Genomic DNA, 24,513 nt, shown 5'->3' with positions numbered 1-24,513 from the left:
ACAAGGCGTAGTCGTCCCTGTAACACCAGCCCTGTGCAAGTTGATGTTTTCGTATGCATCAGTTAAACGAAGTTTGAATGGAATGGAGCTTTTACCCCCGAAGTACAACTCGGTTTCCACGATTAACCGTGTCAAAAGCGCAGTCGTGTTCCTGCACCGAGAGGCCGAGGTTGCAGTCTCCACTGAATTGAAAGCTATGATGAAAGGTAGAAATATATTCATTATATTCACTAATATACGAAATTAGAGTATGTCAGCGGCTACAGACGGAAGTTCGCGCAGCTGAAAGAGAGTGGGGGGGGGCACCAATAACTGAGGGAAATCACCGCTGTCATTTGGAGGTATTCTATAAATGTTGCTATTTTATACATATTTGAATATATATTTATATACATTACAGGTTTCTCCTATTTGGCGTCTGTGGCTGTTGCGATGGAGTGCGATTACTCCTTGTACGTCACGGCGCATTCATTTCTGCTGCTGTGTTGGAACTTGATGGCGCGGGCTGTGTCAACGTCGTCAATAAGATACGAACACATCACATGTAAAGGTTACACTATACTCTTCAATACATTATTGATTTGGTTATTAGATGACGCCCTCCAAATCAGCTTTGGTCTTACGAAGAACGACCAAGAAGGGCGCATGTCATACCCCAGACATTTATATGCGAATCTGTCGCATCCTGCTATTTGTCCCATTTTAAGGTTGGTATGATATATATCTAATATTTGTTGAAATGTTTGTCATCTAGTTTGGGTGTCTTGTTGTTTACTCGCGGAGTGCAAGTGCCTGAGTCCCCGACGCTTCTGTTTGGCTACAATGCAAAGGAGCGGTTTTCGGCTTGGCTCGCGAAGACATGCGCAGCAAATGCCGACGATATTGCTGGCCTCGGACTGTCCATCTCGGACATTGGTACGCATTCGTTTCGTAAAGGTGTCGCAAGTGCACTGTCCTGGTGGCCCACAAGCAGTTATGGTCTAGCTGCGAGCTGGTTGGAGCCTCGGTGGGGTCCAAGGACGATACATATTTGAAGGATCTGGAGGTGATCAATTTGTTGGCAGAGCTGCAACTGGTATTTCTCTTGAATATATATTTTTCGTTTTCATTTTTGAATTATAATAAATATATTAGGACTCAATGTCAACGATGTCGAGTTTGGAGCGCTTCCACCACATTTTGGGCCATTGATCTCGCTCAGTCCAGCACAGTGGGAGTCAATCTTGCCGGGATATTCATCGTTTTATCCGGCTACGTTTCGTTCGGCCGTCCCATATCTGCTGGCGTCGTTGGTCCACCACCACGCATGGTTGAAGAGTACTCTCCACCACAGCCACCCCTTGTTTCAGTCCCCTGTGTGGTTGTCCGGGTCGCTGCCAGCTCTTGCAGCTGGCCTTCACGGTGGCACCTTGTACAATCCCATCACCAACATGACGGCGACGGGCAACCTACCACACGTCCTGTTGTACCAGCAATTGCAAGTTGTCCAAACCAACTTAGGGAAGTTGGCTCAACATGTTGACGACGGGTTTAAATCTATCCCTCTCCAACTTCGCGATGTCTTGGACTCTACCAACCATAACACAGCATCAGTGACAATGGAGCAACTCAACGGTACACTTTTCCAATTTGGGGAGTAGTTATTACAAAACATGGCGCGACAGAATTCCCCAGATACTACTTTATCTGAAGGAATATCTCAGCCGCTGCCGCCAACCGCCAGTAATGCTGAAACTATATCGACGAATTGGCTGCTTCCACCAACACTCAACGAAAAGTACACATGTCCAAACGGCAAAGTGTATGATTCGACGTCTGCTTCTCGTCGCTGTGGCGCGCAGTTGTTTGGCGGGGCCGCTGCCACTGCCATTGGAAATCGTCGAACCACCGAGATGAGCTATCACACAGTTTATGATATCATGAGTAAGCAGTAATCGATGATATTCATGTTCATTCTGTACCTGCGTCGTGCCATCCTTGAACGCCAAGTCATGGTCGCAATTCGACACTGTGATGGACCCCTTTGCTTGTGTTGTGTGCGCATACACGTAGCGTCAGTCGTTGAGTTCATGGTCCGTGATGTGTCGTTGCTTCTTACCGTTGACGTTGCTTGGGCGATAAATGCACCTTGTACGATGGCTTCGGCTGGACTTGAAATTGAAAACTGTGATGCAAGTATTGTACAAGTAATACTAGTAGTAGTCTCCTACTAGACTACTAGTATGTAATGTTTCGTATTTGTTTCGTGAACCACCAAGTAACAGTAGATAGTAGCGACGATTCATTGGTCATTTTCATTGTGATAGGTAGAAATAGACAATAGAGACGATTCATTGGCCAAAATTAGTGCATACAAACATTAAGTGAGGTCGGAATATTGATCATTATCATCGTTAGTTTCCAGAATCAGGATATTTGGTGCGTCCGAAAAGGGCCTGAGGCATTATTTCAAGTAACTTAGCCCTCCACTTCGGTAGATCCTCGACCAGCCCCTTAATATTTAAGAACCTGGTCTGTGAACGTTTCGTTCCAGCTTCTGGCAATTCATACTTCGACTAAATTAGTTTGATTGGTCAGTTTTATCCGCAGCATAATTATCCCGCTTCATTTCATGGTTCCAGGCGGTTATTCGACGTATCCACCTGGTACCAGTCATTCCCGCTTTAGTGTCAGTTTGAGCAGCATGAACGAATACTACTCATGAAACCGACCTCCCAGTCAATGGTAGACATAGCTTGACCGTTAACGTACTCTCACTTTCATCATGTAGAACCGCAAACACCCCAGCCAACGAACAACAAGCGTTCACGGCGGACCCCCACCACAACACCACAACGGACCCTTCTATGGGACGCCAACGGCGTTGTAGCGTTGTGCCATCTATGTTACAAGTCCCACGTGGCACTTCGGAGTCAAATGATCATGCACACATGAATAAGGGAATCACAGGTAGAAATCTGGGAGACACAGACGTGTATGAAAACACAAGGGAATTCACCTAGCGTTACAGTAGCGAGCGATGACAGAGCATCCGCCCACCAAATCGCGCGCACCGCACCGCAGCGTAGCGAAGGTCGTGTGTATAATGTTGCGCAGACGGTGTTTGAGCCGCATTCGTGCACTTCACCGAATGCAGTGCAAAAATTGCTTGCTGGGCGAAATGGAAAATCTGTATCAGCCTACACCAAGATACCATACAACACGCTCAAGAAGGCTGCGTGAGCGACGAAGGCTGTAACTGCCACGATGACCAAGCGCCGTGGCCTAAAACAACCTTGCCAACCGGCTGTGAAGTAGACCTAGTTGCTTGGATCCGAGCCATGCAGTGCGACGGGCAACCGCTTCAACGTCACGCCATCCTCGTCAAGGCCAACCGATTGGCACGCAAAATCGACCCGCCCGCTCCTGTCGTTGTCTCCAGGGTGGTATAAACGTTTCCGTGGGCGCCATTCTCAGCTGACAACAGGTGCGCCCAAGTGATCTCCCACGCTCGAAACAGCGTCGACCTGGATGCAGTCATACGATTTTTCGAATCGGTGTCAACGACGGTCCAAGAGCATGGACTTACCCCGGACGGTATATTCAACATGGACGAAACGACATTCATGTTAAGGAAGAAGTCAAGTTCCATCATTGCAGGATCTCAGAACGTTTGGGCCAAGACAGTCACCAAACTTTCATTTGCTTATTGTTGCATGTGTGAATGTGTCTGGTTATGCGTTTCCTCCATTGTTTCTATATGCTGGTGATACTGTCCAAACGGAATTGAATTCCGAAAATTGTGTACCGAATGCTACTATATCAACTTCACCAAAAGGTTTTACGAATGAAGTCATTTTTCCTGCGTGGTTAATTACATTTCACAAGTACGTTGTTTGGATGTGTCCATTCCTCATCCAGTATGACTAACTTTTGATGGACTTGCTTCGCACTATTCGTCGATTATGCTTGAGTTGCTTGAGTTATGTGATTCACTTCAAATGTTGTTGCTTTGTTTGCCATCCAGTGTGACGCATGTGTTTGGATGTGGCTGTCTTTGGACCATATAAGACTGTTTTTCGTAAAGCAATTTTCGAGGAAATGGTCAATGGCGGTACAATACATATATACTTTTTATATATAGGTCAATGTTTCGTTAAATGCTAGTCACTGAAATCTTGAATGTGTCCTCTCAAGCCAAAAGAAGAAATCAAGGAAGACCATCGATGTGGGTGGGCGAATTTTTACCTTGGCGTTCTTGTGTGAATTGGACAAGAGCAAGCAGCAATGCCGAGAAGCGAAAGGCCTGAAGGACGCGCTGGTGGCCAAACGGAAGAAGAAGCGTGGGGCGGCGCTGGAGTTGTCTGCCGCCACCACGAAGTAGGCCCGCATCGCTGCGAAGATTGGTTTACAGACCATTGTCTAATGGGCAAGCCAAAGTTAACCATGAAGATGTGGTTGAAGCCGTAACGTTAGTGTAATTCAACTAACGTTATGATATTCATTTGATGTGTCCTTGAGTTATTGTGCTGTACCCCATGCTGTGTGGTAGCTTCTGTTGCAGATTGCGAATCTAGAAATGGAAAAGTGCACGTAAATTGTATAAATGCATTACCTGTTGTGTATAAGTATTTAACTGTTGAAAACACATAACCTAACACATCAAAAAATATGCAACGGAGTATACAAATATCTAGGTGATTGTGTGCACCTTAAATTGGATGGCACTTTTAGACGATACTTGCTTAGAAAATGGTATTTATGATGGTCAAGTATATCTTGAAACACGATTGTTTGATTGCCCAATGAGACAACTGAGACTTGGCATCATGTCGCATATCGTAGAATTTCAATCCGATGCCAATGAGTTGACTAACATGCCATTCAAACTAGCGGTTCCGAAAAAGTGTTCTTAAATCGGGCTTTTACGTTACTATATTAGACATGGATGTCAAAGATGAGCACGATTTGACTGTGAAGGCTGAGAGCGATGATGAAACGTCGTACGAACGTCGAAAGAAGCAATCGAAAGTGTTAAAGTCTTTGTCGACAATAGTGAGGATACTCCTCACTCAGCCCGTCCGGATACAGAGTGGCGTTACTTTAATCAAGTCAAGCCAAAATATCCTCGCTCCACGGGAAAGCGGGTTGTGAGGATATTACTGAACTCATTCGATTTGATTGGCCGAGTTTTTCAATAAAAATACACCCGCACCCATTTCAAAAGTTCGCCATGATATCATTTGAGCATCGTCTTGACATATACTTCGAAGTACTACGTAGTACTTGGTATTTAGCTGAGCGGTCAAGGTACCCGTCGTAGGACAAGTGTTAGATTACGCGTGAGTTCGAACCTCACTAAGTCATTTTTTTGCTACCAATATTTCAAAGGTGTGCACTGGAAATCGAAGTACATCGCTGGCTAATCTCGGTATTGGTCGGCTCATCAACGGCGAGCGAGCTAGTAGAGGAAGGTAGAGCTGTATAGAAGTAAATTCAGGCAAACCATGACATTCCTTATTATGCTGCACTAGGAGTTGAGGAAAATACTGAATACTTCGATTTAATGTGTAAGCGCTTTCACGTCGAAATCGAGTTTCGTCATATAAGTGAGGTGAAATGAATAGGCACAAGTTTATAAATATTGATAAAAATGAAGTGATAAATAAGGATGCAAAAATCAATTCTATTCACAACCTAAAGCCTCCAGATCGTTTTCTTCTTGGGCATCTCGTGGTTAGCAACTTTCGCCTCCAAAATCATGGCGGATTGAGTGAATGTACACAAAGCGTGTCAGGATAAACTTCAAACGGTAAGGGTATGCTCAACTTCGTTCGTGGCGGTTGTCGATCGGTTGCGCGTAGTGATTCGACAGCAAGGCGCGTAGCATTGATCATCGGCAACAAATCATATGTTGCCGCGTGAGCCGCCATGACGTCACCGTACGCCGCGTCGACATCCTACAAATCTGTCGGCCACGAAAACGACATCTCAAATGAGCGTTTGTCGTCACCAACATCGATTTCAATGTGATTGGTGTTGCGAGGCTCCGCGAGGAGAACACGGACGTAAACCTGCCGTGAGGGGTAGCGACGATACTGAACCGTCATGCAGGGATAGTTCGAAAACTGACAGTGAGTTTCCTCGTCCAAGGTATTTGTTCGTGCGATTTCAGTTAATTCGTCGTAGTCACAAGGTGGGATATGAGTTGATCCATTGAAAATCGGTGGTCGTTGTACTATAGTAATGGAGAGTTAGAATTATTGAGAAAATATCAATTGTATAGCTCATATATGCGTATGCGTCTTACAAATAGCGCCATGGCGTGACATGGACTTTCTCATGTGTGCTCGGAACGTGTCGACGTTGTACTCCCGAAAGAGGGCATGTTGGTCGTATACATCACGGGGTTTTGATGACCCTTCAATTGCGCAAGATATAGTCACTATGAGTAATCCTATAGTCAAAGAGCACCATCCAGTTGGCCTTAACTTGCAATATTTTGCCGTAGTTCCAAACAGATTCAGGAGATTCAGGCAAGATCCACAATTTGACTTCAAATTTTGGAGCATTTAGTATATACTAGTAGGTCGTATACACTTGAAGCTTGTATTGCAAGGAAGCACAAATATGATTCATGGCAAGTACATACTGTACTAGCACCAAAAACATAATCCGGATAAGGCCCATATACTGCGCGCGCGATTTTCGTCACATAATTCAATTGCCATAATGGTTGACACAATGGCGTCTACGTTCTGGGTTCTGGGCTGTGCAATGCTGGATCAAGCCTCATCCATGACCCTGACGGCCCTTCGTCGGTGTCGTGCTGTCTTTGGCATCTCGCCCGGGTCAACAAGCGAAGCATGGTCGTTGACGGATGCTACTCGGCCTTCAACATCGCGTCCGAAGCACCTTCTCTGGTGCTTGATGTTTTTGAAGGTCTACGCATCCGAAAGCGTCCATCGTTGCTTATCACGTGCCGATGAGAAGACATTTCGCAAATGGGTTTGGCTATGGGTCGATCTACTAGCCAACTTACGTGTGGTACTTGCGTACAACGTAACACAACTAATTATGTAATAGATTGTGTGGGATCGACGGTTTGAACTCAGTCGTCCCCATGATCGAGCATTCGTTTCATTGGATGGTACTGACTTTCGTATCTGGGAACCAGTACCGTACGACCGCAAGTGGTATTCCCACAAATTTCATGGAGCTGGGCTACGCTATGAAGTCGGTGTGTGCATGCGAACTGGCAACATTGTCTGGGTCAATAGAGGCGTACCATGCGGCGAATGGCCAGATTTACGGCTTGCACGTGATTCGTATGTTCATTGTGTGCGCCAAGGCGAGATCACATATGCTGACAAGGGTTACCGTGATGCCAACTACTTCTATTTCAGTCACGCTGCAATGGCGAACCCTCAACAGCACAAAGATATCATGTGTCGACACGAAACGGTGATCAAACGGTTGAAGCAGTTCAAGATATTGGGTGGTGTGTTCAGGCATGCCATACACCTTCATCCCCGTTGTTTCCATGCTGTCGCAAATTTGACCCAAATCTCATTGGAAAATGGAGAGCCGCTTTACAGCATTTAACATAATGCATTACTAGTAATGTCTTTGATTTGGTTTGTTTAATAGCTCACACATTCATACAACAGTAGAATTCCGTATTTCCCTCATCTCCCTAGTATTTCATCGAGTGCTTTGCTGCAAAAGAACCTGCTGGACTCACCCGACCACGATATACACACGAAGGCGAATCATAATTGCAAATACGAAGTACTAGTATACCACTACCTCACTACCAAAGATGTAGCAATAACGACGTGTGAGGGTTTCCATCATCATGCAATTAAACAGCATAAGGCGCGTACAAAGGGCATTGTTGGTGAGAGGATGGCGTACTTGCTGACGATAGAGCGTTGTGTTTTAGTCGTATTCACAGTGAGAGGATAGTACGCTGCAGTGTTACAGTCACATCACAGTGAGGGTAAGGCACATTACTGAACATTATGTCATACTCACATCTAATAGTGAGGGGGTTGTACATAAAGATAGTGTTGTAGACATATCCACAGTGGGGGATGTCAAATTTACTGTGAGGGGATAACATATTGCTGTGTTGTTGCCACGTCCACAGTGAGGAGATAGCATTTTACTGATGACAAAGCGTTGTGTTATAGTCACATCTATATTGAGAGAATAGTTCATAACTGCAGATTGTGTCGTGTTGCAGGCACAGTTAGAGGATGTCATTTACTATGAGAGTATAGCATATTGATCTGTTTTCGCCTTGTCCACAGTGGGGGGGGGGATATTACTGATGATACAACGTTGTGTTATAGTCATCTAGAATCAGGGGACAGTACATAACAGAAGATAGTGGGTGGTATTGTAGGCATATCTACAGTGAGGGGGTGTCATTCACTGTGAGGGGATAGCCTATTGCTATGCTTTTGCCACGTCCATAGTGAGGGGAGAACATTGCGGGTGACATAGCGTTGTGTTATAGTCACATCTAGAATAAGGGTAGTACATAACTGAAGATAGTACATAACTAAGGATAGTGTGATGTTGAAGGAAACAGTGAGGGGAGGTCCAGTTGTTAGCCATATCCTCAGCGAGGGGACGACATAATGCCGATGGTAGAGTGTTTCAGTTACATACACAGTGATGGAATGATTCACTGCTTATGATAGAGTGTTGCGTTGTAGTCTCAAGCATTTGAAAGAAGAGTATCGTAGTCAACATTCGTATATACCCTCAATCATAGGATATGTATGTAAGTAATGGGGGATTCGAATTTGTATTGCGTTAGAACGGGCGCCAATGCGACCTGCGAAGAGCAATGTAGGGGGTGTAGATCGCATTGATGATTTCTACACAATTCCAGTCGCTGCAGAATCCTCAGAAGGTTGTATCGCGTGTCAAGTGAACTTTCATGAATAGGCCATACGAGGAACTGAGTGAAGTCATATATTGGGGGGTCAAATGGTGTCAAGACTAGTGTTCATGTGGGTTTAATACACTCTTCTTGAATACATGCGCCCTCATTCGGTATCTAGGAGGAGTATACAAGACGAATCACATTATAATCGACAAGTTGAATGTTGTTTTCATCTCGGATAGAGCTTAGGTGTTGATGCAAACACAATGCACACTCCTCCATGATGAATAGATATACTAGTAAGCAGTCATGTTGAGGATGTATGATCCCCGAAACTCATAACCACCAGCAGGGCCATGGCATTGTATTATAGTATGCTATTGCTGCTTGAGAGTACTCATCGTTTAGTGTTTTGATATACTTAATGCTCCTCATAAGCTTGCTGCAATCTACGAGTATCAACGTGCATGCTCAAAATGTGTGGGAAATGACTTGCTTGGTCGAGCCCCGATCAATATACCTTATTGAGGAACATTTGTGTGTATAGAGGAAGGTAGACCTTGTCTTGGTTGTGAAGTACACATCAACGCAAGAACTCTTCGAGTCGCGTGGACAGTTTCAAGTTGGCTGCAAATCAAAAGTGGTAAAAAATGTGGTCGTGGTGAGGTTTATTGAGTTTGGATTATCATTTTTAAGACAATCCTCCGCGAGGGCCGACACTAGAACCAAATGCCGCCATGATTGCATCGGGAAGGGTGTTCATGGGGCTAGTGGGCAACGTCTTCAACGTGCCCAAGGTCGTGGAAGTAGCAGATGATGATTCAGTAATGCTGTGATCGTCCAGCTTTAGCGGGGGTATGGGGTAGCTATCGTCGGGGGAACCGCCGACTTTGGGACAATGTTGGGCGAGGACATGGAGCGGGACATCTTTCTCGGAGGGATGCTGCCGCCTCAGTCGTGGTGGAAGGAGCCGACGTGGCTGTCGGCGTCCTCATCGCTCTCGTTCGGGTCAACGTACAGACAGTTCTTGAGGTGGTACCCGATTAGGTCTTCCCTCCCCATAGCTCTTGCCTCGCCGTTGTCTCGAAAACTGCTGCTCATGGTGTGTCTTGTGTCCCCACTCTTCAATTTCTTGAAGTTGCATTTCGGCAGCAGTCTATTTATTTTGATCCTCACCACGACCGGCATTTGGTCGTGGTGAGGATCGAACTCACGCAGGAGGTTCAGTTACGTACTTAGACCCCTCGGCTATAATGCAAGTACGTTTGAATAGAAGGTCTACAGTATACGGGTATGGAGCTCGACGACGACGACACCAACCAGTATTTTTATTGTACTTCGAAGTATTTTTATATAATATCATTGGCTTCCAGCAGATCAAAAATACACGACCAAGCCTGACAGCCAATAAGAACACTTCGTTGGATACCACATGGTATTATACGGATACGTATAATGAAACCAAGATAAAAAAGTTCAAGGAGGGAGGGCAATTAGGAGGGAGCAAAATCTCGAGTTTGGCCACTTGGTCGACAAAGACTTAAACCCACGAGCCATAGTGAGGCCTTGGAGGGCGGCTTCTTGGCTTTACTTGGGGACATCTCTAGCTGCTACACCCACTGCCAATCATGTGCCAACAACTGGAGTCCTCGCGCATTTAGTTGCCCAAAAAGAAAATTGATTCATTGACAAGTAATTGTAGTTATATTCAATTCAATCTAATGTTGGCAATTCTGTTTCGCTTGGCAACTGCCGATCGACGAATAAATTGATTCGTTTCGGTTTCACTTTTGTCGGCAGGTTAGAAATATGTATTTCAGTCACGACGGCGACACGGGTGTAGAAAAGAAACCATCGTTGAAATATATAAACATGTTGTGCAACACGAAAAGCAACAGGTAGACAATGATAACGGTGTGGTCCAGGGACTTTTCATTCATCACGGTCTTCTAAATCTGGAACCGCTCTTTTAAGCGGCAGAAAGCACACTCCACAACCATGCGGGTGCTCGACAACCGATAATTGAACTGCCTCTGGGTCCTGGTCAACATACCACCTTCTTCATATAGCACATACGGTGTCAGTAACCACGGTAGTAGTGTGTACCCAGAGTCACCAAGGAGATAACAACCAGTAGGTAACCGTCGACGCATGGACGGATACTTTCCACCGACAAAAAGACCCCACCATGGTTTGCACCATACTATAGTCGTTGTTAAAAACCACTTTTTGGAAAAATGGATATTAGGTTTAACAGTTTATATATAAAAACCAATTTATATAGTTCTTATTTCAAGATTAAACTCTTACTCAGAGTTTGTATACTTGTCCGATGAGTACTCTTTGCCGCCAACTTCGTCGTCCAGATTGTAGTTCGTCTTGATGTACATCAGTTTTGTCATGGCACTGAGGCTTAGTCTATTTCGCTTCTTGGACTGGATGAACCATGGAGAAGTTACGTTCGGAAGCAGCACTGGATGCCTCAAGGTTGAAAACGCGAAGTGCTAGTTCGCGTAGGAGTGGCCACGCTTGGCCATCAAGCATCCAAAACTCGGCGAAGATCTTCTTCTTCGACTTCAGCTCTTCTAGTCTCCAACCTTTAGCACTATGCAGCTTAAGGCAGTACTTTGGAAACTCCTTCAGATCATGCGACAAAGAGTCTCTACGGATGTTCGTCGAGGGCGCGGTGACTGATGGTAGACAGTTAACTACGAAATCAACTACACCTTCCTTGAATTCCATGCTGTCAAAGCCGCTGTCCACAAACCGCGGGTCTAGCAGGTAGCCCACCCCGTGCGCATCGCCGTACATAAACTGCCAGCGAGCCTTGATGGCGACCACAATGTATTTCGTCTCATGGAGGTTCAGACTCCAGATGTTAACGATTGCGTGTGGCAGCTGGTGGACAAATGCATCAAACACTTCTGACACCGGTACGCGGTCACTTTGAAAGATCTTGATCCATTTGTCGATGGGTGACAAGATAGAAATGCAGTGCTCCAGCTTTGAAACAACGTCAACAGCCGTTACTGTCTCGTTGAGAACCATCCGCCGCAGCCGTTGATCCCCGGAGCCGGTAATGAAATCCCGGGCACTGACCAAGTCATGGAGCAATGACTCTGACTCGTGGAGCGAAACTAAGCACGGCTGCAGTGTGCACCACCGGGTCGGTGCAGGCATCACTAGGCGACCGAGATGGTTGGCCTTTTGGAGACTTGACAGCGCCGACTTCAACCGCCCATTGTTGCGGATGATCCGAACTACGTCTTTACAGCTGTCCACGAAGTTGACAAGGTGCTCGAATGGATATCCATTCGGGTAACGTGGCACGTCATTCCCCCCCACTTGGTCCTTCGAGCACCAAATATGTCATTCATTAACTAACAGATTTAAAGCGTGGCACACATACCCGTGGAAGAACTTGGTTGGGAACTTCGCTTCAAGGACTTTCCAAACGCCCTTGTTTGCAGCTGTGTATTGTCTGTACACGCGCCACATACATTTGCTGGTAAGGCTGCCATAGTGTCTTCAAGGTTTTTGTGTGCTTGAGCTTTTGGGCGTTCCACTCCGCCGTGTGCGCTTGAGCTTTTGGATGTTCCACTCCGCCGTGTGCGCTTGAGCTTCAGTGTACTTGCTGTCCAAAACGACCGACATAGTTGAATTTGCTGCCATGTAGTTAACTACTGGCTCCATGTTGACACCTGGGTATCCGGCGCGCCCAGTCGACGATCTGTTGCTTGGTTGACTTCATGGTACTTGTTGGCCAAACGGTTTGGAAGCACAATGTCCGGCCTTGCCCGTTGGATGGCCCGCTTCAGGTGAAACTGGCTAACACGATGGAACGAGGTGCCCGTGATGTAAAAATGCATTGCGACGTCTTTCTTGATCGCTTCGAGGTCCCTTGAGATAGCTTGGGCAGAGCATAACGTTGCATGGTCTCTTGCAAGGTCTTGACAGGCACTGCAGATGGATGGCCAAAGGAAATACCAGTTGGGGCCTTCATACTTGACAGCCCTTGTCCGCCATGCAAGGGGCATTGTCAGCTGATACGTCTTGCTGGTAGTTCATCGCTACACTCCTGGTCGAAGCAAATTTTCCAATGTATTACTCCAGTAATGTTGTTTGTCATAGTCTGGTTAATACGTTGATAAGATTTGTGTGAAAATAGTGAGTCGATAAGATTTGTGCGTTGATAAGATAAATTCAATCCTACGTTTTTCCGAATTCATTCAGTTTCGTTTCTGAAACTGCCCTGGACTGTCATGCAAGTATACTCCTGAGCATTGAACCGTAATACTGTTAAGTAACTTTTTATAGTACGGATATAAATTTAGCTTTGCAAAATTATTGGTTTACATTTAGATCACAGTGGGATCCTTTCCTCCATCTTTTACTCGTATAAATAGGCTAACGAATTTGAAATTGATACGCAGCCACACAACTAGGTGTCCAAAGGTGGTCTGGTTGCATCGATTGTCGCGAAACCATTCCTCGTAGTGAGGGTCCCCCAACATTATGTCAAAGTTGACTTCAGTTATTGTCAGCACGTTGTACTTTCCACCAGCTGTGACGGGGGCGACTGGCAAGACACACCACCGTCGCGACAGCAACAGCAACTTGCTTGAGAGTGTCCATGGTTGTTTCAAAGCGTGAATGCCTTCCTCGACCAAGAATGTACTTCGAAGCTGATTAATGATAATCCGGACAAAGCTTGAATGGCCAAAAGCGGAAACAAAACGTTCGCAGACCAGCATTTTCTCGTATTGTGCCTTTCACCCAAATTTGCTAACTTTATGGGGATGGTGGTAAAATCGAGCAAAGCAGTGTGATTGGCTAAGTGTAAAACGAATGAATTTGTCTTGTAATACAACGATACCTCTTAAAATTTGTTCAAAATTATAATCGCAGGGCCAGTGACTATCGGGGGTTCATTCAACCAACCGCCAGAGGAAGAAATGTTGAGTTGATCAACTCACCATTCTTCTAACAATCAACGTTTTATGTTGCAGTCTCAATCTGTACAAAGTACTGTGCTTTCAGCCAAATTTGGATATTTGCTCTGATTCTCTGTCGATTTTTTGTACTGAATATTGTATGTAAAATATGTGATCGCACACTAATTCAATGGTGTCAGGAGTTTGATTGGCCACTTGAAACCGTTCTGGTTTTTGATTGGTCGGTCAATTGTCTGTCCATTTGGTTCTGCTCACTCCAAACTTCGCTTGAATTTCGTTCTCACTAGAGCAGTCATATTGGTTATTGTTGTCTTGCGCCGGTGTTCACAACCGACGGCTACCGTGTTCACAACGGTGACCTTGATGACAAATCCAAAAGTAACTTCATTATCCAGCCAATCAGTCAGTTCCATCCAGGTCATATGTCACACTCTTCAAATATCGTGTGTGACCAACATTCTGCAACCCACACTCAGGCACGGGGACTCGAACAGAGGCCCCGCCGATAACAGTCGATATAAAAATGGACTGGGGCTACCAATCGAATCGAATCGACGCAGTAATCGACGGACCGAAGTAGCCAATGAAATGTTCGGAAAAAAAAACATTCACCTATCAAATTGCAGGTGTATTCGGTGCATTGCCAAGCTTCTCCATTTCACAACGAGTTCGTTCAACATTGTACTGTACTGGTAACTGACAGAATTCACAGTGAGTATACTAGTATTTACAGTGCGCGACAGCATCGAGTGATTTCGGTGAAATCATATCGACTTTAACGGGTATTACAGATTATATATTGATACAAACAACAAGTTATTTTAATCTTGAAATAATCTTATCACCAAAACTTGTATAATTGAATACTCAATGACCACCAGATAGGTATAATATTTCGACGGTTGGAGTAAAACTTGGTCATTTTTCGATACATAACACATGGGTTATTATATTTCAAGGAATTATATTCAAAGACTTTTTTCGCCTAGGAATTCTGGTTCTACCATACAAAACCCCATATAAATGTGATTTCATTAGGAAATAGTTGAAGTAAAACGACGACTCGAGGAATTTCACATCGTCGAATCTACCAAAAATACCAAATACAGTAGCACAATATGACATGTGGTTTATGTCGACGGTGGCTTATCGTCAATCCGTACGAGGTACATGGTATCCCATAGCTTTCCTGTGACGTAAAACAAATCACTTTTCCAGTCGTATGCAATGCCATTGAGCACGTCGCCGTCGGCGTTCTTCTGCGCGCTGAGCGACGACAGGTCGTGCATGTTCACGACGGCGCCCGTGATCGGATCGATCTGGGCCACCAGGTTCGAGTACCAAATGTTGGCAAAGATGTAGCCCCGAGCGTACTCTAGCTCGTTGAGATTTGCCACCTACCATCACATTTCTTTAAGTACATTTCATCAACAAGATATATCAATGGAACGGACTGGTTGGCCCGCGGCAGAGAGCACCGACACCCGCCGCGTCTCGGTGAGCGTGACGGGGTCCCACACATGCAGCACATGCGATCCATCGCTCACGACGAGCTCCTGTGTGTCCGTGATCGTCGTGATGCCCCACCCTTGGTCTCGCGTCGTCGGCGGCAGCGCAAACGTCGACAGAACACGGAAATCGTCCTTGTGAAGGACATACCCTGTCATCGCCTTCCACGTGAGCACAACGTACGAGTCGGTTGCGGCGTTCCATGTAATCCCTTCGCCGAATTCGGTCGACATGAACGGGGCCGTGTGGTGGCTCGCGACGCCCGTGGTGACGTTGAATCGACGTACGGACGATCGATGATATAGACCCGTGGACTCAATCAGAATTCCCGGAGACTCCACAAGCAGGCCTTGGGTGAACGCGGCCTTGTCGTGAGGATACGATCCTAGCACATGCACGTTCGGGTCGCTCTGCAGCGTGTACAGGATTGCAGGCTGGATGTGGCCAATCTTGCGAGTGGGGGTCAACTGTGTTGATGTCCACCAACGAAACACCACAACGACGCCCACTAGGAATGCCATGTACTCAAACCGGAACTTCTTACGCCGTGGCGCCGCCGACGCCGACTGCTTCTTGCCTCCCATGTTCGGATCTGATGTATTTCGCATGGGAAAAATTTGAACGCCATTGATTGGCTATATTTAAGCCAATCCGTGTTGACTTGATTTGGATAAATACCCAAAATATATGGAAATTAAGTTGGAGTCAGTTATCCGAACATATATCCGGATAAAAACATGCGTATTTAATTACAAATACAATGCATTGGCTACAAATTACGATATGTATTTAAATTGCTTGTTTTTATTTGACATTACAGCGACTGGGAGTTCAAACTTGAATTGCGCCGACGAACAAGATGAACCGCGGAAGTAAGCTGTATGTGGGCACGGGCGAGACGACGGAATGGGAAGACATCCTGATCAAGAAGGGCATCATTGCACCCAAGACCAAGGTGACCGAGGAAGAAGACTACGAAAGCGAAGACGACGTCGATCCCCGCGAGGACGCGACACTGGACGAGCTCGATGAAATGGAGGCAAGCATTGTAGTACGCGTAGACTCGCTAACACGAACCGCTAGGACGAGTACGATGAAGACCAAGCGCTGCAACGCATTCGGTATGTACTTCTTCATCTGCGTTCCTTCCTCGACGTCATATTCATTGAAGGGACAAGCGCATTGCCGAGATGAAGGCACAAATGGCGCGCAACGTGTTCGGCGACATTCAGCCCATTTCCAAGGACGAATGGACCCGTGAAGTCACGGAAGCGAGCAAGGGTAGCTGGGTCGTCGCATACCTGTGGGAGAACAGCGTCGAAGCATGCAAATTGATGGACCAAATCCTGCGTGTGATCGCCGGTCGTCACCGTGACGTCAAGTTCGTGTCGATCCAGTCCCAAGTGTGTGTCGAGAACTGGCCCCTTCGGTACGTCCAAGTTTCTCTGGAAGTTGCTTGACGAGTTTTGTCCTCGCCTAGCAACTTGCCGACGTTGTTCATCTACAAGGACGGGAACCTCGCGACGCAGATGCTCACGTTGAGCAAGCTCAAAGGCCTCAACACCCGCGTCGAAGGTAATTGCTCATTCTTCTTGCGGAGGGTAGTTGATGACCTTCATGGGCCGTAGATGTCGAAGAGTACTTGGCAGAACAGGGCGTGTTCAATGGATCGGCATAATGTCTGCATAAATGTACGACAAGTGTGAATTCAAATAGGCATCAATATGCCTAAACTAGCAGGCTTCCGACTTAAATTAGGCACAAATGTGTTTCAATTAGGTGTACATCCGAGATGGGATTACTCTTCCAGCACTTTCGGGACTTGAAAGTAATACCCATGCTTTATGGAAGCATTCGCAAGCACTTGGTCGGGGTAGTTGCCTTCGGTGACGACATCGTCGCGGAGTGGAGCAACTAATGCCGAGGAAGCATGAGGGAATCACAGTACATCGATCGCGTTACCTTGACCAAACTCGCTCTTGGAGTACACGTCGTGCACATTCGCATCCAGCGTAACTTCCTACAGGAACGAAAGTGAGGGATGCCCCGATGCTCGAAGTGGAGGACTTGGATGATGCGCGTGCACTGAATGATCGCTTCGACTTCTGACATCAGCTTGGGAAGTTTGCTTTCTGGAACGTACAAGTGACACAACTCGGCGAGATTTTGAAGCTACAAGAGGAAAGGGTCGTCAGCATCCATACAAGCTTCACACGACGCACGCTCTCGGCAGTGAGGACGTCCGCTTGGTTTGGATGGCGATGCAGGTCTTCCATAGACCACGAAGCGGTGCGAGGAACCTAAGACGACATCACCACATTCATTAGCACGATTCTTCATCATTAGAGGGGTCATGCATACCCGCACTATGTCCACCAGCGGCGCTTTGGACGACATGCGCCGCATGGTTCGGTTCGTGGCAGCCCACATCACTGAAAATTGAAATTGGTGTATTTTACATGAAATTTAGACCAATCAAATGCCTGGAAACACAGCCAATCAGCCCATTTTGCTCGACGACACCACACCTCCTCACAGCGAGGTCGACCTATGAAGATCTACAAGATGCTGGTGCACTGGGGCATCATGCTGACCGTCCCCACCGCGATTGCTCTCACGGTGTTCAAGCCTCTGGACGAAGATGGTCAGCGGGCAATGCTGGTACGCAAGTGGCTGCTGATGTGATACGCCTATGAGGAACATGGATGATGGTTGCGTCGTAGGAGGCCAAATACAAGGACGATATTGACCGACAAAAGAAGAACCGATCGAAGATCATGGATCTCTTGCGACCTTCTTCGGACACAAGTGAAGGCAAGGCTCGGAGCGACGAATTCACCGACAGGGTGATGAAGGGCGACCCTGCCACGCGACCGGCTTGGGTTAAACGATTCGAATAAGTCAATATGTCGTTCCACTGTTAGCTTTACAGCACTGGTCTAAACAGTTATGTACTGTCGTACACTTGCTGCATGTATCCTTGCAACCACTACGCATAATCAATCTATGGGAGGCAATGCCATTCATGACCACAGCCCTTGGTCGGATATTGTATGAAATCAAGGGAATGTACTACACTGTACTAGTATAAGGTAATTCCGCACGTGCATTTCGTGTCTTTTCAGAACCAGATTATTATTAACGTTATTTGATCATTCCAACGTAATCGAGTTCATGTATACTAGTATAGAGTATTAATAGTACTATATAATAACGATACTAATAATTGCAAAAGGTAAAAAATAGTCCTATTTCGAGAAATCCGACATATTATACTAACTTAACGTTGGATCAAATCAACAATATAAATGACGCAAAGCAGGAGCGATTCGCACAATACTTATTGTGCATATTAATGTCGAATGACCAATTATTTGATTTACCTTGCATTAACTGTAAATGACGTTAACAAGAAAATTACTTCGAAGTAAGACGCAAGTTCATATTCACGGCTTGTGAATCCCTACAACCACTAACACAACAAAATGTAATGGCATGTGCCGCATATCGGGGAATCATAACTGATTTTACAGCATAATGCATACTTCCCGTTTTTGAATGAACTTGGCAATATATCTTGTATTCACTATAGTATACAAACATGGTGTATTGTTCAAAACGCTCCGACTTTCTCACAGTTCTTTCCCAAATTTCAATCGACGGCAATCCTGCAGCACGTCCAGCATCAACTTTCGTCCAGAAGCACCGTCATGCATGCGCTACTTCTTACTAGCATCTAGGGCACTGCCATTTCTGGTGTATTTGGCAAGTCTGTGAGTATTTATACCATCTCCAACCAACGGTATGACAAGACATGACCAACAGAGTGGTCATCTAGTTGGTGGGGGGGCCGGGATTGTTGTTCGGCGGTGATTGTGACGATCGCGTGTTGTACTGTACCGATGAGTTTATGGCACCGGTGAACATTGCTTTGCTAATTGGAGTGACAGACTGTCAGTCCAATTCTCGGTAAAGGGATAAGGTAAGGTAAGATAAGGTAAAAGGTAAAAAGTATAAGCACGACCATTCGGGGTAAGGTAAGGGTAAAGGTAAAAGTACAGAAAAATTACCCTGTTTAACTTTTACCTTACCTTGCCGAGACCTACTGACAGTGATACTCAATCTGCAACGGGAAATCTTGTAAAAGGGGGGAGTTAGAATGGATTTTGATTGGCTAGTTCATTCTCAAATCGATTTGCCAGTCTATTCGATTCTACTGGTGACTCCAATTACGAACAGACTTGACAATACCATTAGTCAATCAAAATCGATTTAGTGTAGGGATCACACCTCAATTGTTGCCCAATTAATATTTGGGAAATTTGGTTCGAAAGCTTTGGTTATCACCTATTTTTGACTGTCTGGGATTTCGAAAAAAACTCTACGATTCTCAGTTTTTTGCCAACTTTCAGAAAAAAAGTCCCTCGAACCTATTTTTAGCGAAAAACGAGATATTTGGCAAATTATTAAATTCCCAAATATTGGATCCAGACAGATATTTTTTCTTTTATTACCAATTTCTTAGAAATTGCCGAAATATCGAATATTTTGGACTTTTTTTTACATCCAGACTCACCCTAAGCTTTTATATTATTATTTTCATCATAACAAAAAAAAAAAGGTCTACCTACTGTACTGGTAACAGTAAAATCCAACTGTATGTCGATTCTTTTCGAATTTCCCGAGTTCGTTCAAAGATCAAAAACCGAGCTGAGACATCCGATTGGCTACTACCCACTTCGCCCTTTCTGGTAGAAATTCAAATGGACTGTAGCCAATCAACGACAAGTAATTTCAGTGACTGACCTCTTGTTCAGTGGCGAACCCCGGCGAAGTTCGGTTGACAGTGAACGGGATTCGGAAATGCACACCGCATCTCGAATATTAGTACTACCTCCGTCCGAAAATGTTTGCTACAAACTCAATTATTGAAGTTCGAACAAAGTTTGATACAAGTGCACAGAACCTTGAAAACTGTAAAAAGACAAACATCCACATACAATATAAAGGACATTTATTTACAAAGTACCAAAGAGCTCGTCGAGGTCAATTTCTACGTCGTCGGGGTCATCGTCGTCATCGAGGAGACGTCGGAACACGGGCACAGTTTGTCCTTGAGGTTCACGGGTACACGTAGCCACACATAGCGCACGGTGCTTCTGGCCACATCAAAGTCAACCGCAATAGCAGTGAATGAGCCACGAGGTAGTGTTGACTGCGGCATGACAAGTGTTAGCAGCCGATGGAGGATGGCATTGCGGTTCGTCAGATTCTTGCCACGTTTCCCGCGCAAGGCAGTTTGAAAGGGTTTGTCGGTGCATATCATCCGGATATGTCGTAACCGGATATCCGGATACGATTCGTCCATGTTACATTAGATAAAGTATCGAGCTTTGCATGCATGATTGCTGGTTTGATTGGATGTTTTTTGGTGCGAAGATCTTCTATTGGTGATCCATGACTTCTCCTCTACAAATACATACCTTTTGAACATTATACTTCATCTGTTTTCAAGTTTATCCACGAATTCTGCTGGTTGTAGCAAACATTTTCGGACGGAGGTACACTTCGAAAGACTTGGGACCACTTTTTCATTTGCTAAAATACCTTACTTGGAACAGGCTCTAGGGGCCTGTTAGGTACACCAATTTAGAACTCTTGTTTTCCTTTATGACTTTCGTAGGATTCATGCAGGTGAATATATGTATAGCATCCATGTGGCCCGCTGCATAAATGCATACAAAACATCCATCTCAGAGTCAATGGTTTCGCCGTGATAGAAATCGTAACGTTAATGCAGCCACGCGCACATCAAAGAAGTGAAGTGGTTTCCGGGTAATCGAGTCCCCAGCCATACGCTCCCTTCCCTCGACATACATATGGTCTGTAGTCATGACCTCCAAAACCTAATTTCACGAAGTCCTGATGACCCACTCAATTCTACTGTAGGCATGTCGAATCAATCGCTGTGCCCCTTGGGGTTTGATCGCTCTGTATCCTTGCCTTTCTGCTGTTTACGCATATCCCAAAGTTTCTGTGGGACGATGGATATCGCTGTGGTGGTAGTACGTGGCAACACTCCAACTACAGTACAGTATACTCGTGGACCTCCTAAATGAAAATGATCCTTAGGACTCGGAAGACCTATTTAGGTGACGTCACCCCTCCACATGGCTGTGATGAGACACTGCCCTTAACAGCAACTTCAAAGTACTTGCATGACGACGACAACCTAGTGCTCTAGCATCTCAGTGAATATTTCGGATACATCCGGATAATGGAAAACGGCTTCATTCAATCACGTTATAACCTCGATGCCGTTCCGATCTAGATTGCAAAGCCTGTAGATAGCCCTAGTGTAATATTGACTTTAGTATCCATGGCTTCCACCCCACCATCTCTCCGTCCCGACCATTACGCTATGATTTACAAAGTACCGTACTAGGGCAGCCAACAAACACCCACAAACCAGCGACCGATGTCAGATCGTTGTCTCGACAGTCTGCTATTTGCCACCCAGCCAAGCCCTTCCACCCACCCACCAGCACCACTGCCCTTCGTCTTGTTCGCCTCGATCTCACCATGCTCACGATTCCTTCCCCAACCTGTTTCTTCGCCAACTGCACCCACCCCGCCGTGCCTGGGTCGTCCAAGTGCTCCCTACACAAACATCGCACGAAATGCGTCGTGGACCAATGTGCAAATCAAGTGTATGCACGCAACCTGTGTGTGCGCCACGGCGGCAAAAAGAAATGCACGTACGACGAGTGCCAGCTGAATGCCCGCATTGGCGAATACTGTTCCAAGCATGGGGGCAAGTCCTCGAAAGCGATCTGCACCCATGACGGATGCACCAAGCAGGCCCACAAGCGCAAGAAGTGCGTCCGGCACGGCGGCGGACGCAAGTGCAACGTCGACGGCTGCGACGTCCACGCGCGGCGAGGGGGGTACTGTGCGCGCCACGGCCGCCAAGCCACCACGAGTGGCGATGGCCGCCTCACGTCCCCGACTTCGTCGACGATCGCCTCCACCTTGCCCCATCTGAACATCCTAGCTGCTTCCAGCAACCACCATCGGTCGTCTGGACTGTTGGATGTCATGCCGCCACCACGCGTTCTAGGCCTCCAGACCTTCCATCAGCACAACACTGCCTACAGGTCGCCATCTCCTCCTTCGTCGGTGCTTCCCTCCATGTACCAGCCCAACTACCATCATGACAGGCAATTGCAGCACGGAAGACAGTCCCAGTATCACTCGCCAATGACGTCGTCAAACTTGTTTCCGACGTCGTCCAAGCCCATGTTCATAACTGAATCCAATCACGCGTTTCGATGTCCGGATATCCTGCCAGAACCGTTCGCTTACCCCCAAACAAGTGTCAAACTCCCTGGACTCGGCTTTGTCCATCGCGGGTCCCCTCCCATGATGGCGCCAGTCGCGTACGCTTCATTGTATTCAGCGCAAGCAAGTAGCTCAACCCACCACCAACGCCCATGTTACCAAACTACCCCAAGCGACGATCGATCCGGTAAATAATTTACCAGGTACCTAGTATTAATAGTAGTAACGTTACTCCGGAATAGTAAAGTACAAAAAAATATTATTCCAAAGGTAACGACGACTAGGAGAGTTGTTTTGAATCATGAGAAAGTCGCCCTCATAAAGGCGGTAGTATTATATTATTGAACCAACTTGGAGAGGCTTCTAACAGAGCTGTTCACTGAAATGTACAATACTCCATTGCATTCATGGACTGCAATATTATTGTCCTTTTACCCAGTATTTGGACGTTTGTGCTGATTCGCCAAATCTATCGATCGATTCATTGTACTGACTTTTGCACGTAAAGATCGTGCAGTATCACACGAATTTCAATCACACTATAATAGTTCGATGATGAATTATTCGAAGAGTAGATTTGATTGGCTAGTTGATTCATGCCTTGTGTTTTGATTGGTCGATCGATTCTGTGCCGGTTTGGTGGCTGCTCATTTGATTGAGCACCCCACTCCAATTTCGAATCGAATGAACAACAGTACTGAGTATTAATAAGTAACGTTAGTACTGTACTTACAGTAAGTACTTCGAAGTAATACTATTAGAGCATCTGCACCGGCACCAGTAAAATCGACCTCATTATCCGCATAATTTGTTCGGATAAGACATTTACTGGCCTTAGAGCATCTGCACCGGTGCCAGTAACTGCCTGATTCCAGTAACTTAACCGGATGATTTACTGAACTTTGCTGAAATTCCCAAAAACGCGTTCGCACCAGCCCAGTAGCCCAATAAAAATTTATTGGAGTCCAATAAAAATTTACTGGACTCCACCAGACCAACAAAAAACCCAACAAATTTGTGTGTATTTTTGTTGGTCTGGTGGAGTTCAGTAAATCAATAGGCCAATCAAACACCCGGTAGAGAAGCGAACTCACTTCGCGATTGGGTTTGTTGCGGAATGAAGGAGCGCTCGAAGAACTTCACAGTGCACGAGCAGATCCAGCTTTGCCAAGCATGGCTGAGGGTGTCCCTCGACCCTGTAGTAGGCAATGACCAAACTGCCAGCAACTTCTTCGGTCGTGTAGCTGAAGCATTCAACAGCAATTCAGAGTGCACTCAAAGGTATTTCAGTTATTGATTGAACACGGACATACAGCGGCACATTGAGCCTTTAATCGATTCGAATACAATAGAACCGGTGAAAGCCTCAACATACATTGGAGGGATACCATTAACAAGCAAGTTGCGTGCTTTGCCTCGGCGCTGAAGCTGTCGAAGTCGATCGTGCGTTCGGGATACAACAACGAGCAGTACTTAGCAGATGCTCATGAGTATTACAAGGCTCAAAAGTGGAACAAGAAACAGGCTTCGTTTCGATTGATGCATTGCTGGGAGATCCTTAAGGATCAACCCAAATGGATGCGCGAGTCATCTGACGCCGCACAACCTGCAGCGACCTCATCCGTCACGCCCACTCAGTAGTGGGCGTGACGGATGAGGTGCTGCAGGTTTGCTCTTGATACGTCGCAAGAAACTCGTCCACTAGGAGCGAAGCGCGCTAAACAGCAACAGAAAGGTATGACGTATAATATTTTGAATTGTATATTGCTTCGAAGTATAATTATATTTTTGTATAATATTTTGAATTGTATATTGCTTCGAAGTATAATT

At 45.9% G+C, this 24,513-nt stretch overlaps 10 protein-coding genes across 11 annotated transcripts; 6 read left to right on the top strand and 4 right to left on the bottom strand.

The window, feature by feature from the left end:
• Positions 1–432: 432 nt before the first annotated feature.
• On the top strand, positions 433–1,191 carry H257_09383 (hypothetical protein; the record flags this gene model as incomplete). Its single annotated transcript, XM_009835587.1, has 5 exons — positions 433–544; positions 593–707; positions 755–898; positions 937–1,075; positions 1,135–1,191. 5 exons carry the CDS (start codon positions 433–435, stop codon positions 1,189–1,191), a joined length of 567 nt encoding a protein of 188 aa, XP_009833889.1.
• A 1,366-nt stretch (positions 1,192–2,557) lies between these two features.
• H257_09382 lies at positions 2,558–4,449 on the top strand. Of its 2 annotated transcripts, XM_009835585.1 has the most exons (5): positions 2,587–2,724; positions 2,771–2,949; positions 3,011–3,422; positions 3,467–3,866; positions 4,177–4,446. In XM_009835585.1, exons 3-4 carry the CDS (start codon positions 3,321–3,323, stop codon positions 3,701–3,703), a joined length of 339 nt encoding a protein of 112 aa, XP_009833887.1. In that variant the 5' UTR covers positions 2,587–2,724; positions 2,771–2,949; positions 3,011–3,320; the 3' UTR covers positions 3,704–3,866; positions 4,177–4,446. The 2 variants fall into 2 exon arrangements, with proteins under 2 accessions (XP_009833888.1, XP_009833887.1); XM_009835586.1 differs by having other exon boundaries at positions 2,558–2,724; positions 3,467–4,449.
• Positions 4,450–6,723: 2,274 nt separating this feature from the next.
• On the top strand, positions 6,724–10,079 carry H257_09381 (hypothetical protein; the record flags this gene model as incomplete). Its single annotated transcript, XM_009835584.1, has 4 exons — positions 6,724–7,034; positions 7,066–7,307; positions 9,575–9,684; positions 9,729–10,079. The coding sequence occupies 4 exons, from the start codon at positions 6,724–6,726 to the stop codon at positions 10,077–10,079; spliced, it is 1,014 nt and encodes a 337-aa protein (XP_009833886.1).
• A 1,217-nt stretch (positions 10,080–11,296) lies between these two features.
• On the bottom strand, positions 11,297–12,915 carry H257_09380 (hypothetical protein; the record flags this gene model as incomplete). Its single annotated transcript, XM_009835583.1, has 3 exons — positions 11,297–11,463; positions 11,605–12,229; positions 12,580–12,915. The coding sequence occupies 3 exons, from the start codon at positions 12,913–12,915 to the stop codon at positions 11,297–11,299; spliced, it is 1,128 nt and encodes a 375-aa protein (XP_009833885.1).
• A 1,932-nt stretch (positions 12,916–14,847) lies between these two features.
• Positions 14,848–15,946, bottom strand: H257_09379 (hypothetical protein). The gene is made up of 2 exons (XM_009835582.1): positions 15,288–15,946; positions 14,848–15,230 (listed from the first exon to the last, which is right to left on the bottom strand). Exons 1-2 carry the CDS (start codon positions 15,924–15,926, stop codon positions 14,964–14,966), a joined length of 906 nt encoding a protein of 301 aa, XP_009833884.1. The 5' UTR covers positions 15,927–15,946; the 3' UTR covers positions 14,848–14,963.
• Positions 15,947–16,161: 215 nt separating this feature from the next.
• H257_09378 (hypothetical protein) lies at positions 16,162–17,106 on the top strand. The gene is made up of 5 exons (XM_009835581.1): positions 16,162–16,381; positions 16,426–16,463; positions 16,514–16,771; positions 16,823–16,917; positions 16,971–17,106. The coding sequence occupies exons 1-5, from the start codon at positions 16,202–16,204 to the stop codon at positions 17,018–17,020; spliced, it is 621 nt and encodes a 206-aa protein (XP_009833883.1). The 5' UTR covers positions 16,162–16,201; the 3' UTR covers positions 17,021–17,106.
• On the bottom strand, positions 17,045–17,773 carry H257_09377 (hypothetical protein; the record flags this gene model as incomplete). The annotated part of the gene is made up of 4 exons (XM_009835580.1): positions 17,045–17,256; positions 17,305–17,514; positions 17,565–17,642; positions 17,704–17,773. Coding segments are annotated over 4 exons (430 nt in total), but the record flags the coding sequence as incomplete, so codon positions are not given.
• An 81-nt stretch (positions 17,774–17,854) lies between these two features.
• Positions 17,855–18,311, top strand: H257_09376 (hypothetical protein). Its single transcript, XM_009835579.1, has 2 exons — positions 17,855–18,003; positions 18,066–18,311. The coding sequence occupies exons 1-2, from the start codon at positions 17,893–17,895 to the stop codon at positions 18,240–18,242; spliced, it is 288 nt and encodes a 95-aa protein (XP_009833881.1). The 5' UTR covers positions 17,855–17,892; the 3' UTR covers positions 18,243–18,311.
• A 3,723-nt stretch (positions 18,312–22,034) lies between these two features.
• Positions 22,035–22,708, bottom strand: H257_09375 (hypothetical protein). The gene has a single exon (XM_009835578.1). The coding sequence runs from the start codon at positions 22,440–22,442 to the stop codon at positions 22,047–22,049; it is 396 nt and encodes a 131-aa protein (XP_009833880.1). The 5' UTR covers positions 22,443–22,708; the 3' UTR covers positions 22,035–22,046.
• A 1,092-nt stretch (positions 22,709–23,800) lies between these two features.
• H257_09374 (hypothetical protein) lies at positions 23,801–24,324 on the top strand (the record flags this gene model as incomplete). Its single annotated transcript, XM_009835577.1, has 2 exons — positions 23,801–23,964; positions 24,036–24,324. The coding sequence occupies 2 exons, from the start codon at positions 23,801–23,803 to the stop codon at positions 24,322–24,324; spliced, it is 453 nt and encodes a 150-aa protein (XP_009833879.1).
• Between the last annotated feature and the right edge of the window lie 189 nt (positions 24,325–24,513).

The sequence above is a fragment of the Aphanomyces astaci genome (assembly GCF_000520075.1).
Source record: "Aphanomyces astaci strain APO3 unplaced genomic scaffold supercont1.22, whole genome shotgun sequence".
In the NCBI taxonomy this organism is placed as follows: domain Eukaryota; phylum Oomycota; class Saprolegniomycetes; order Saprolegniales; family Verrucalvaceae; genus Aphanomyces; species Aphanomyces astaci.
Note: the sequence above shows the minus strand (reverse complement) of the source record. Positions and strands in the feature narration are given on the sequence as shown.